Source organism: Trichechus manatus, unplaced genomic scaffold, assembly GCF_000243295.1.
Source record: "Trichechus manatus latirostris isolate Lorelei unplaced genomic scaffold, TriManLat1.0 scaffold00048, whole genome shotgun sequence".
NCBI lineage: Eukaryota > Metazoa > Chordata > Mammalia > Sirenia > Trichechidae > Trichechus > Trichechus manatus.
In genome coordinates, this window is record NW_004443984.1 from 11,275,957 (window position 1) to 11,287,736 (window position 11,780).

Sequence of the window (11,780 nt, forward strand, 5' to 3'; positions counted from 1 at the left end):
AAGGGTTCACATGCACGGAAGTACAGCTAGTGCTCCCCCCTGCCTACTCTCCTCGAATCTGCCCTGAGTACAGCCCCCTTGCCCCTCCTCCTGCAGCTGTTCACCTCCTGGTCCCCTCTGCCCTGTCAGACCCTCTCATCTGTCTTCACACCTTTGGTGGAAACTTATGGGCGGGACTCGGAGGTTCACCCAATTCATCATGTCCTCATGACCTCTCAGCCCTGAAAAATGGGGCGGAAGCTTCTGGAGGGTCTCTCACTTTTGGTTTCAGGGGAAACCCTAGGTTGGGAGGAGGAGTGAGGGTCCAACTCAGGACCTTCCAAGCAGGGCAGTAAACACAACATCCAACTCCAAACCCGTCCAGCCACAAGGGGAGAAGTTTCCACTTGGTCTAACTACTCATACTAGTGGGTCAATTTTTATTCCTCTCTCCTGCCTCCTCAGGGTTCATTTCTGGGCCCAAACAGTGCTTGGAACATTCTCATCCTTCAATTCCATCACCAAACCATGCTCCAGAGGTCAAAACAAAACAAAAAACCACCCAAATCCATTGCCATTGAATGGATTCCGACTCATGGCAACCCCATGTGTGCAGAGTAGAACTGCTCCATAGGTTTTTCAATGGCTGTGACCTTTTGGAAGCAGATCTCCAGGCCTTTCTTTCAAGATGTCTCTGGGTGTGTTTGAACTGCCAAACTTTTGGTTAGTAGCTGAGCTCCTAACCATTTGTGCCACCCAGGGACAGCTGCTCCAGGGTTCAGGAGCCCCTTCTTTGCTGATCTCTCCTCTGTCTTGTGACAGAAGTGCTGCTTTGGGAATAAACCTCAACCTACATTGAGACGGGGTGTGCTGGGAAGAGCAGTGGTCAGGGAGTCTGACATCCTGGACTCGTAGCCCTGGTCCTGCCAGTGTTGTAGCAGGGCCATCAGCAGGCCAGTAAGCCCTCTATCTGTAAAGCAAGATGGCTAGCCCATGTAACCTCAAAGTCCCTCTTCAGCTTTCCAGGGGATGCCCCTCCAACTTTGCTTCTTATGATAAGGCGGGGCCTGGACCACATTCTCCAGTGTGCACACCTGGGGTCTCTGCAGCCACCCTCACCCAGACAGCCCTGGGATCCTGTTGTGTCTAACTCCCGACTCTGGAAGGTTAGTCTGACCAGTTGGTGCTTGGCACTAATGAGACAGAGGTCGTGGCTTTGAACCTCAAAAAGGCCAATTAGGTTCAGTTGGGAAACCACTCTGGTCTATAGGCTATATTGTCACCTGGAATGCCAGAAAAGAAAGAGAAGGGCCTGGCTTGGTGAGGACAGTCTCTGTGGCTGGCAAGCCACCTCAGAGCCCAGGTCAGTAGTGTCACCCTCATAACGTGGCCCCCAAGAGGACGTGGTGCATCACTGTGAGGAGGTCTGCATGCAGCTGCTAACGTTTGCCAAGCACTCACCGTGTGCCAGGCACTGGGCTAAGTGCTTTATGCAGATGATCTCATTCAATCCTCAACAACCCTATGAGGTAGGTATTAGTACTAACTCCATTTTATGGATGAGAAAATCGAGGCGTAGAGAGGGGAAAGGACTTGCTCAAGATCTTCCCAACGAGTAAATAATGGCACTGAAATGCAATTAACCCTCAACTACATAAATTAATGGAGGCAAACATGAATGCACCCAGAACAACTAGAAAGTTAACATTCTTGGGAATATTTTAGACCAGGGGTTGGCAATTTTCTTCTGCAAAGGGCCACTTAGTAAATATTTTTGGCTTTGTAGGCAATACTGTCTCTGTTGAAACTACTCGACTTTGTTGTTGTAGTGTGAAAGCAGCCATATATATGTAAACAAATAGACATGGATATGTTCCAAGAAAACTTTATTTACAAAAACAGGTCCCTGGACAGATGTGACCCATAAGCCATAGCCTGTCGACACCCCCTCCCCACACCTCCCGCCTTTGATACCTTTTGTTTTTCTTTAGGTAACAGCTTTCGCATATGAATTATATTGTCCTGACAATTAGGAGGCAAGAGAATTAATGTATATTTAGCACCAACTTTGTGCCAGGCTCTGTGCTGGGTGCTTTGACCTGTTATCACACTGAATATGGAGGAGCCCTCTTGCTAGGAAGGCAGTAACAGGCTCTTTGTTTAACGAGGGAGAAACTGAGGCTCAGAGATGCTGACTTGCCTAATCTTGCTGAGCAGTGGAGCTGGGATTTAAACCTAGGCTCTGACTCTCAGGCCTTCTCCCTTTCTACCACACTGTGGCTGTTCAAGTAAGTTTGTATTACATGTTTTCTGACCACAGATGTGAGGAAGGCGGGGGGCAGGATAAAACCAGTCTTAGATTTAGCCATCCCCTTTCCATGGATATTTGACAGCCTACCGCAGTTACAGAGCCTTGGTGGTGCAACGGTTAAGCACTCAGCTGCTAACCAAAAGGTTGGTAGTTCTAATCTACTCTGGCTGTGCAGACGAAAGACCTAGAGATCTGCTTCTGTAAAGACTACAGCCCAGAAAAGCCTATGGGGCAGTTCTACTCCATCACATGGGGTCACTATGAGTCAGAATCAACTCAACAGCCCGCAACAACAACAACAACACTGTAGTTATAAGAATGAGCTCAACGGTTCCTCAAATTCACTGGGACTTCCAGCATCATCAAGACCTGTTCCCTAAACACATCAATCACTGCCCTCAGTCCCAGCATCATCTTCCGATTTCATTTAAAGAAGGTCTTATGACTTTTAAAAGCACTATCAGGCAATGACTGACACAACCAGCAACCAATCCCACACAAGTGAGCAAAGTTCCAAAGACCCAATCAGAGTAGAGTTCTTGGTTTACAGCCCCATCTGCAATTCTCTCCACCAATAGGATACAGTCCTACGTTTCATTAATTGGTCACTCCTGGTGAAATGTGGGGGAAGGACCACAGGATGGAATGCAGAAAGGACTCCTGGTTCTAGAGTGGAACCCCAACCACAGTCAGCATTCTACAGGAAGCGATGGGACAAGGCTTCCAGACAGGCAGTGAAAATGCCTACCTTTTTATGGATTAAACAATCATGAGATGGATGGTGGGCCAGTTTCATAAGCTCTGGGTTGTTGTCAGGCCAAGAGCAAGTCTACAACACAATATCTATTTGTTTCTAGGTGACAAGAAGTATGGAAATCTGTTATGGAAACCTTTCTCTGCGTCCGCCCTCTAGGTCACCGGGGTCTGCAGTTTGAAGAAGATAAACCCAGGACAAAGGATCACAGAATATTGAAAAGTGAAGGCAGAAGGAATACCCCAGCTTTCCACTTAAACTCTCTCAAGGTACTCAACAGCCAGGGGTTCCATGGAGACCCAATGAACTGAGTGACACCTTCCAAGTGTTGCCTGTCTTCCTCAAGGGAGCACCAATCTGTGTCACCCAGAGGCCTCACCTGCTGGACTGGTGGCGATGGGACCCCAGCTCTGGGGAGGGGGCGGAGGATGCCTACCTGAGGAGACAGGCCGTTGCTGACGGGGTTCATGTGGTTGGAGGGCGCTGCCGGGTTCATGAAGCTGTCCGAGTAGCTGGAGAAGCTGTGGCGGGCTCCGTAGGCCGAGCTGGTGTCAGCAGCTGCAGCGGCTGCAGCCAGCCCTCCCTGGTGCATGGTGGACGGTGGGAGGGGCTGGGGCCGGTGCACGGTGCTGCCCCCATCTGTGGAGAGACTCAAGGCTCTGAGGGCAGGGGAAGAACCTCCTGGGCAGAAGGCAAAACATAAGCCTCCTTCCTCCACCCTGCACCCATTAGAGGGAAGGGATCACCTCCTCATGCTATTTGGAATGGGACAAACTGGCTTGGCGACCTGGTTCCTGGACAGGGAACTAGCGGTTGACCAAGTTTTGACTGACAGCCAACCAACATTCAAGACAGCCTCTAGGCAACTGCTCACCTGCCCTGTTGCTCAGTGCTTGGCACACAGTAGGTGCTCAATATATGTTAGTTGGACTGAAAGTCAGACATTGCTGGGCCTCTGTTCATCTACCCAGGCCTAACCTATCAGCATTTTGTGAGCACCGACCACATGCCAGGTGCGTTTCCAAATGCTGTCTAAGGGTATAAAGCAAGAATATGATCCCATTTTACAGATGAGGGAACTGAGGCTCATTGGGGTTGGGGCACTTGTGCAAGCTGGCAAGGCTAGTGAGTGGTGGGGCCAGGGTTTGTACTAACTCTGAAGCCATTTCTGTTCCTAGCTGCCAGGTTGCTATTACACTCTGCCAGGGCCCCCCACGCAGACTTCCAGTGGCTAGGACCCTGTCATCCTTGGCACTATTTCCATTTCTCATGAAGAAGCAAAGGAGGGATACCCTGTCTTTGTCCTCGACCTCTGGAATTCCACCTGCCAAACCTTTGAGAGGATGCCCAGTGCTCCATGAGGCAAACATCTGGTTCTTGGTGTGTGCTGGGGAAGGGGAGGGCAGAGGAGGAGCAAGAGCCAGGAAGGGTGGGGAAGGGACACTTCTCCCCCTACAAAGCTCACCATCACCTCTGAGACCCAACCTTCCCCCCACCCCCAGAGGCCCTCTAATCTCCTAGTTCTCCCACTCACTCACCTTCCCCCCTCTGCCCACCCCTTTCCAGGCCAGGATGGAATCTTATACTTCTAGCTACCAAGTGACCTAGACCCAAATGTTGCCTCGGACAGGTCTCATGGGCCTGGCCCTTCTTGGCCCGGCCCAGGGAGACCTGACCCTTCAGCCCAGAGTAGGAGATGCTGCCTCAGAGCCTCAGAGGAGGGCCTTGACCTTCACTCCATCGTCACACTGGAACTTTCAAGTGAGAGGGGCGAGAAAATAAGGTCCCAGAAAATTATTTAAATCTTTCTGTAAATTTTTATTTACATAATCTAAAAAATTATCTAAAAAGATTACTCCAGTATCTCCCCAACACGCGCACACACACACACACACACACAGCTCATCCCACTCCCTCCTCAAAACCTCAGAGACTAAGGCTCCGCATGGTCCCAAAGGCCTTGGAGAACATTTTCATCCTTTCCCTGCAAAGGCTCGTCTGCTCAACGTCCTGTATCAGGTTGCTCTGAATCCTCATTCCTCAAAGTATTATCTGTGGCCCAGCAGCATCTACATCACCAGGGCACTTGTGAGAAATGCAGAGTCTCAGGCCCCACCCCACATTGGCATTTGAACAAGATCCCCAGGAGACTGAGGCACAGGTTAGCTTGAGAAACACTGTTCTAAACGCATGCGTGGAGACCACGTGTTGATCCCCACCTGGATGCTCTGTGGCCCATTCATTGGCAGAGTCAAGAATTTCAAGGGCAGGGCTGTGCCATTTCCGTCTTAATATTCTGCTCACATGAAAGCAGACAAACAGCCATGGAAAAAAATCTTTGTGAGTGGAAGGAAGGGACGGAGGGACAGGAGTGGCTGAGATGCCAGGCGGGCGGACGGGCACTCACCTTGGGAGATGGTGGTGGTGGGGTAGGTGGAGTCCGGCAGCTGGTAGGGGGGCAGTGTGGGCATGCCGGTGGGCGGGAAGCCTCCTGGCAGAAGGTGGTTGAATGCTGCCAGCTGGTTGGCTCCTGCCTGCTTCCGCCAACGGGCACGGCGGTTACTGAACCAGACCTGGGGGAGTGAGAGCAGAGCATGGAGACCCCTCAGCCCCGGCTGGCTCCCGGCATAGAGCTGAAGCACAGCTGTCACCTGACCCCCACCAGCATCCTCATGTGCAGGAGGAAATCCTCACCTCGTGCAGCATGTGACAGTTTGCAAAGCACTTTCATAGAGACGATCCCATTCTGTCTTCATGCCCACCCAGTGGGGGTAGGGAGGGCTTAGTTATCCTAATTTTTTACAGATGAGGTAACTGAAGGCCAGAGAGAGTGTCACACGGACGTGAGTGATTCGGTCCAGGGATCTTTCCATGACAGCTGCTTGTGCCTTGAGGGATGCCTCGTTCCAAAACACACTCACTCCCCACCTCCTCCGGGAAGCCCCCAGGGAGGAAGCTGCACAGGAACGCACTTGAATGGGACTGCCCTCCAGACTCAAATGTCAGAGTTCTTTGTCTGGAAATTGAGGCCCTACTTGGCTTCCACAGCATGGTCCTCCTTGAAGTAAGAAGCCCCCATCTCTCACACCCAGGAATTTACTAAACACTAGTGGGAAAATAACCTCAGATTTTTGAGTCCTCGTTTCTGCCAGGTTCTGTGCTAGCACTTCACATAGCTGCCCTGAGTGGCACAAATGGTTTGTGCTCAACTACTAACCTAAAGGTTGGCAGTTCAAATCCACCCACCTAGTAGCACTGTGGAAGAAAGGCCTGGTAATCTGCTTCCATAAAGATTACAGCCAAAAAACTGTATGGAGCAGTTCTGCTTGGTAACATACGGGGTTGTCGTGAGTCAGCATGGACTCAGTGGTAACAGGTTTGGGTTTTTTTTTTTTTTTTTTTTTTTGTATTTTGTTTTTAGACGAATTATCCTATTCCCATTTCACAGAAGGAGAAACTGAGGCTCATGGAGGTCAAATAACTTTCCCAATGGCACATAGCTAATCTGTAGCCTGACCCTCAAGAATCCCTTATCCCGATCTGCACAGGTTCCCTGGGATAATCCAGAGAAAGAGGAGAATAAGTGTGCAAAACAGGGTGGCTGCAAGGGGCTCTTTTCCACCTGAGGGCTTCGCACATGCTGTTCCCTCTTTCCAGAATCCTTTTCCTGCAGCCGGTTCCTAAACTTTAGGGCTCAGCTGAAATGACCCCTCCTTCTCCACTTCCCCAACCACTGCATCTAAGGTAGGATACTCTCTTTTTCACAAAGAAGCCATCCTTCTGTTTACTTATTTCCTGGCCGTGCTTTTCTGTCTCCTTCTCTAGCCTCTAAGCCCCCTAGGGCTCAATGAATGTTTGTTCAATGAATGAACAAGGAAAGGCAGGGGCGGCTCTGCTGTGTCTTTGCCTGGGCTGGGGCCACAAGGCTCAGTCGGGGGTCTCCTCCTGTGGGGTAAAGACCTGAACCTTCCCAGGCACGGGATCCCCCAAACCTCTGGACCATGTCTGCTGACATAAGGGATGGGTCTCAGCTGGGTGGAGGGGCATTTACACGCCTCTGGTGTCATTTGCCTTTTCCAGGCCCTTCCCGAGGGGGCAAACAGGCTGCATGAACAGAGCAGCTGGCTCCCACCCATTTAGGTATCACAGTGAAGGGAGAAGAGGCAGACAAATCAGGAGCCCCAAAGATATTAAACAAAGTCCTGGTTCCTCCTCAGCTCCCCACGGGGGTTTCAAAGGGCTTCCCCAGAGGTGTCCTGGGGTGGGGGATGGATCGGACCAGGGCTGCTTCTGAATCCACAGAGGAATGGACAGTGTTTTCTAGCTCCCTGGCTTCTGGGGGGAAGGCGGGGAACATCTTTGCATTGATTCAGTGTTTCCCAAAGTGTGGGCTTCCTACCACTCCGTGCTGGAGAGACATCCCAGATGGTTGGTGACACGGCCATTAAATAACCTGATCCAGGTGGTGAGAAAGTTTTTCCACTTCACTTCTCTTCCAGGCCTCTGGATGTATGGAAGAGAAGGTCTTGGTTTGGTGCTGATTTGTCCTTAGCATCTTTCTACCACTTGTTCATCTCACTTTTTAACACAGAGAAGAGCCTTTGCCAGGGCCACTTTCCTGCGAGACTTTGATCACAGTGTTTTGGTTTCCCTTGTGTGTGTTTTCATCACCTATCACCTTCCCTTCGTGGGAGTGATAAACACTTCTATTTTAAAATACATTGATTTCATTAAAAAGCAAATAACAATACAGGTAATATGTGAATGGGGCAAAAATCTTGAAGACGGCTCCTCTGATTTGTTACCTAGAGTGCTGAATAAAATTGGAAGCATCCCTTCCCTTTCTCTTCCCTCCCCTCGCCTCCTTTCCCTTTTCTTTTCCTTTCCTCCCCTCCCCTTCCCTTCCTCTTCCCTTCGCCTCTCTTCCCTTCCCTTCCTTTCTTTCCCCTTCCCTCCTTCCTTCCTTCCTTCCCTCCTTCTCATCTCCAAAACTTTACTGGGATTCTACTCTGTACCAAACCAGACACTGAACATAGAGAGACAAACAGGATGTAGTCCTAGCCCTCAAGCTTCCCTCTGCTTGGGTGCACAGCAGACAGTGAAATAACAGCTGCTTTTTAGTGCAGCAAGCTCATGCAGGGTGCTATGTAAGGTGCTGTAAGGAGCTCTGAGGAACGGCTTCTAACTTCACCTCGCAGAATCCAGAAGGACTTCCCAGAGGAGGGGGCACACCTTTTGCTGCCAATTCTCTCACTTCTTCTGCCTTGGTTGTACTATTTCCCCAGGGCCACCTCCATCCCAACAGGCACCTCCCTGCTCACAAAGTGTAACTAATGGTTAAGAGCAGGGGCTCGGAGGCTGACTGCCTGGGTTTAACTCCTGTCTCTAGCCTCTTGGGTGGTACAAATAGTTAAGCACTCGGCTACTAACTGAAGGTTGGCAGTTCTAATCCACCACAGTTGCCTTGGAAGAAAGGCCTGGCAATCTATTTCTGAAAGGTCACAGCCATTGGAAACCCTACGGAGAACAGTTCTACTCTGACACACATGGGGTTGCCGTGAGTTGAAATAGACTCAACAGCAAGTGGTTTGGTTTGGGGTTTTTGTCTAGCCCCTTGCTAAAATGGACAGACCCTGTTATCCTTCTGTTCCTCAGTTTCTTCACAGAAAGGGGCTAACATTAGCGCCCACCGTATAGGTGGTTCTGGCCCTCAGTTGAGTTAACACATGCAAATTGCTTAGAACATCATTGGCCGTATACAATTATTATTACACTAGAAATCCTTCGATGGCTGAGCTGTAAGGGATCTTAGCCAACTAAGATCTAGTGCAAGCTGCCCATTTCAGATGAGGAAATGGAGGCGCCAGGAGGGACAAGGCAGCCCCAGCCCCCTCCCAGAATCCCTGATCAGTGCTGAGTTCTTTGAAAACAGAGGCTGAGTTTAATTATTTATCTTTGATCCATCCCTCAACACCTAGCACTGGTGCAGCACGCAGTCGGGAGACGGATTGCATCTGGCCTTTTTTTCTCTGAATGTCACACAGAGGAAAAGAACATGAGGCTATACAGCAGGCAGTCGTGGGTTCAAGTCCAGAAGTCACTTCTTAACTGCATGTTTAGGAAGTTACTTCCCTTCATTACCGCTCAGCTTTCTCACCTGCAAAATGGAGAGAACCTCTTCATTGGGTTATGGTGAGGGTTAAGCACCGTGCCTGGCACATAAAAAGTGCACCATAATGTTATCTGGTGTTATTAAAAGATATAAAGTTGTTAATTATCAAGTCCTTCTAAAACCAGTTACTGACTCACGGCGACCCCTTGAGTGTCAGAGTAAAACTGCTCCATAGGATTTTCAAGGCTGTGACCTTTTGGAAACAGATCGCCAGGCCTTTTTTCTGAGGAGCCTCTGGGTGCATTCAAACCTCCAGCCCCTTGGTTAGTAGCTGGACACTTAACCATTTGCACCATGCAGGGGTTCCTCACATAGTAGGCACGCAGTAAATATTGGTAGAATATCACCGTCTTATTTTATTTGGTCTTCACAGCAATCCTGAGAAGTGGGATTCCTTGCAGCAAACTGGGTGCAAACTGCAGGGCTCCGAACTGGGGCCAGAATGTGAAGCGCTGTACACATCCTGGTTTCTGGTGCCAACCACCCAAAGATGGGGATGTTTTCACAGACAGGCGTGAGAGCCGCTGCGGGATGAGCTGGGGACCTATCAGCCCTCCAGCCTCCGTTTCTAGGATAAACACACAGGGTGGCGGCCACAGGGAACACAGATGGATTTGTTTTCCTCTGAGGAAGCTGTATGCCAGGTTGTGGTTGGACCACTAGCCTTTTAAAAATGAACCTTCCTCCAGAGAAAGGAGTCATTGGTCCAGTGGTGTGTGTGCTCCTGCCTGACATTGCCCTTTCCTGCCCTTCTCGGTGGCTCATGCTTTCTGCAGGCAACTCCGCGGGATATCAAAGGGGACATGGAATGCCCAGTAGGCTTCAAAGGGAGGCTCCGACCCCTGTGCTGGGAAGCGAAGGGAGGTCACAGGCCACACTTTAGTTACCAGAACCCCACCTGATATAACGTTTGCTTGTTTATTAGAACACCAGCTCCTGGACCACAGGGAATTTTGTCTGCCTAGATCAGTGTCTAGCACACAGTAGGTGCTCAATAAATGACTGTTGAATGAATGAAACTGGAGTTGCAAGAGTGGCCAAAATTGGAACCGCCAAGAACAGATGGCATTTTAATAATAATGTTGTGTGCTGTTGAGACAATTCTGACTCGTAGTGACCCAGTGTGACAGAGTAGAACTGCCCCAGAGGGTTTTCTTGGCTGTGACCTTTATGGGAGCAGATCACCAGGTCTTTCTCCCACAGAGCAGGTGGGTGGGTTCAAACTGTCAACCTCTTGGTTAGCAGCCCAGTGCTTAACCATTGCGCCACCGGTGCTCCTTTAATAATAACAGCCCACATGTATGGCATGTCTGTGTACCAGGTGGAGTCCTGGTGGTGTAGTGGTTAAGAGCTTGGCTGCTAATCAAAACGTCAGCAGTTCAAATTCACCAGCAGTTCTGTGAAAACCTTACGGGGCAGTTCTAGTCTGTCCTATAGGGTCGCTATGAGTCAGCATCAACTTGACAGCAATGGGTTTGTGTGCCAGGGACTTCCCAACTTTTTATTTTTTTAAACATTTAATTATTTAATCCTCACAATGGCACAAGGTAGATCCTATTACTAACATCTCCATTTTACAGACAAGGAAACTGAGAGTGGAGGAGTGAGTGACGGAGCTGGAATTCAAACCTAGGCTGTCTGTCTCTGAGTCCACAGTCTTAACTGCTTCACTACCTCACGCATCTACCAGGGCCACTAAAATGAGATGTCATGGGAATGCAGAATCTCAGAACTACAGACTCCTAGGATCAGAGACCAAGACTTCAAAGTATACAGCCACAAAATCTAAGGAACGCTTAGAGGCCTTCGAGATCCCTGCCCACTGGTCACAGCAGGAATCCTCTCTCCGGGGTCTCTGATAGACTGGATATTGTTTTTGCTTGAATACTTCCAGTAACGGGGATCTCATCACCTCACAAGACAGCCCTAATGATTAATAAGTTATGATCCTAGAATTTCAAGGGGACTTAGGGATCATTTAGTTCACGCCCCTTATTTAGAGATGAGGGGACTGAGCCTCAGGAAGGGAAACTGACTTGTTGGTGACACAGCTAACCAGAGGCAGGCGTGGATGGAAACCCAGGCCTATGGAGCCCCAGTCCCGTGTGCTCTTCCTTGCAGACCTTTATACTGGACTTGGGACTTTCTCCTACTGGGCCTGGTCTCGCCCTCGGGGCCTCTCAGACCTGCAGCAGCCATATCCTCCAGGTCTGCTCTCTTCTCCAGGCCAAGCGGTCTATGATTTCTGTCTTGACTTTTTGTTCAGCCTTTGCCCACTCTTTAAAAACTCAACATTTATTGTTCCTTCCTCTGCTGGGAGAGCTCTCAGGCTGAGAGAGAAGACCTAGACCCTGCCCTAGGACAGCTCCAGCCCGATCGATCGAGGGAGGCACATTTCACGTCCTGGGAGCTCAAAACTGAGGAGGGAGACGCAGTTTGGGTCCTAGGGAGCTCACAGTCTGAGGAAGGAGACACGGTTCAAGTCCTGAGGAGCCCATAGTCTGAGGAGGGAGACACATTTCGTGTCCTGGGGAGCTCACAGTCTGAGGAGGGAGACACATTTC

General features: G+C 50.0%; 1 protein-coding gene across 3 annotated transcripts in view; it reads right to left on the bottom strand.

Moving 5' to 3' along the window:
- PAX7 (paired box 7) overlaps nt 1-11,780 on the bottom strand; it is a 119,810-nt gene that overhangs the window by 40,869 nt on the left and 67,161 nt on the right. For 2 of the 3 annotated variants that reach the window (XM_004377195.2, XM_012555786.1), the window contains exons 6-7: nt 5,452-5,617; nt 3,481-3,683 (exon numbers count right to left, since the gene is read on the bottom strand). In XM_004377195.2, the coding sequence (XP_004377252.1) occupies nt 3,481-3,683; nt 5,452-5,617 (369 nt within the window). Of the gene's footprint in view, nt 1-879; nt 903-3,480; nt 3,684-5,451; nt 5,618-11,780 lie in introns of all 3 variants that reach the window. The other variant, XM_023732021.1, reaches the window with a different exon arrangement.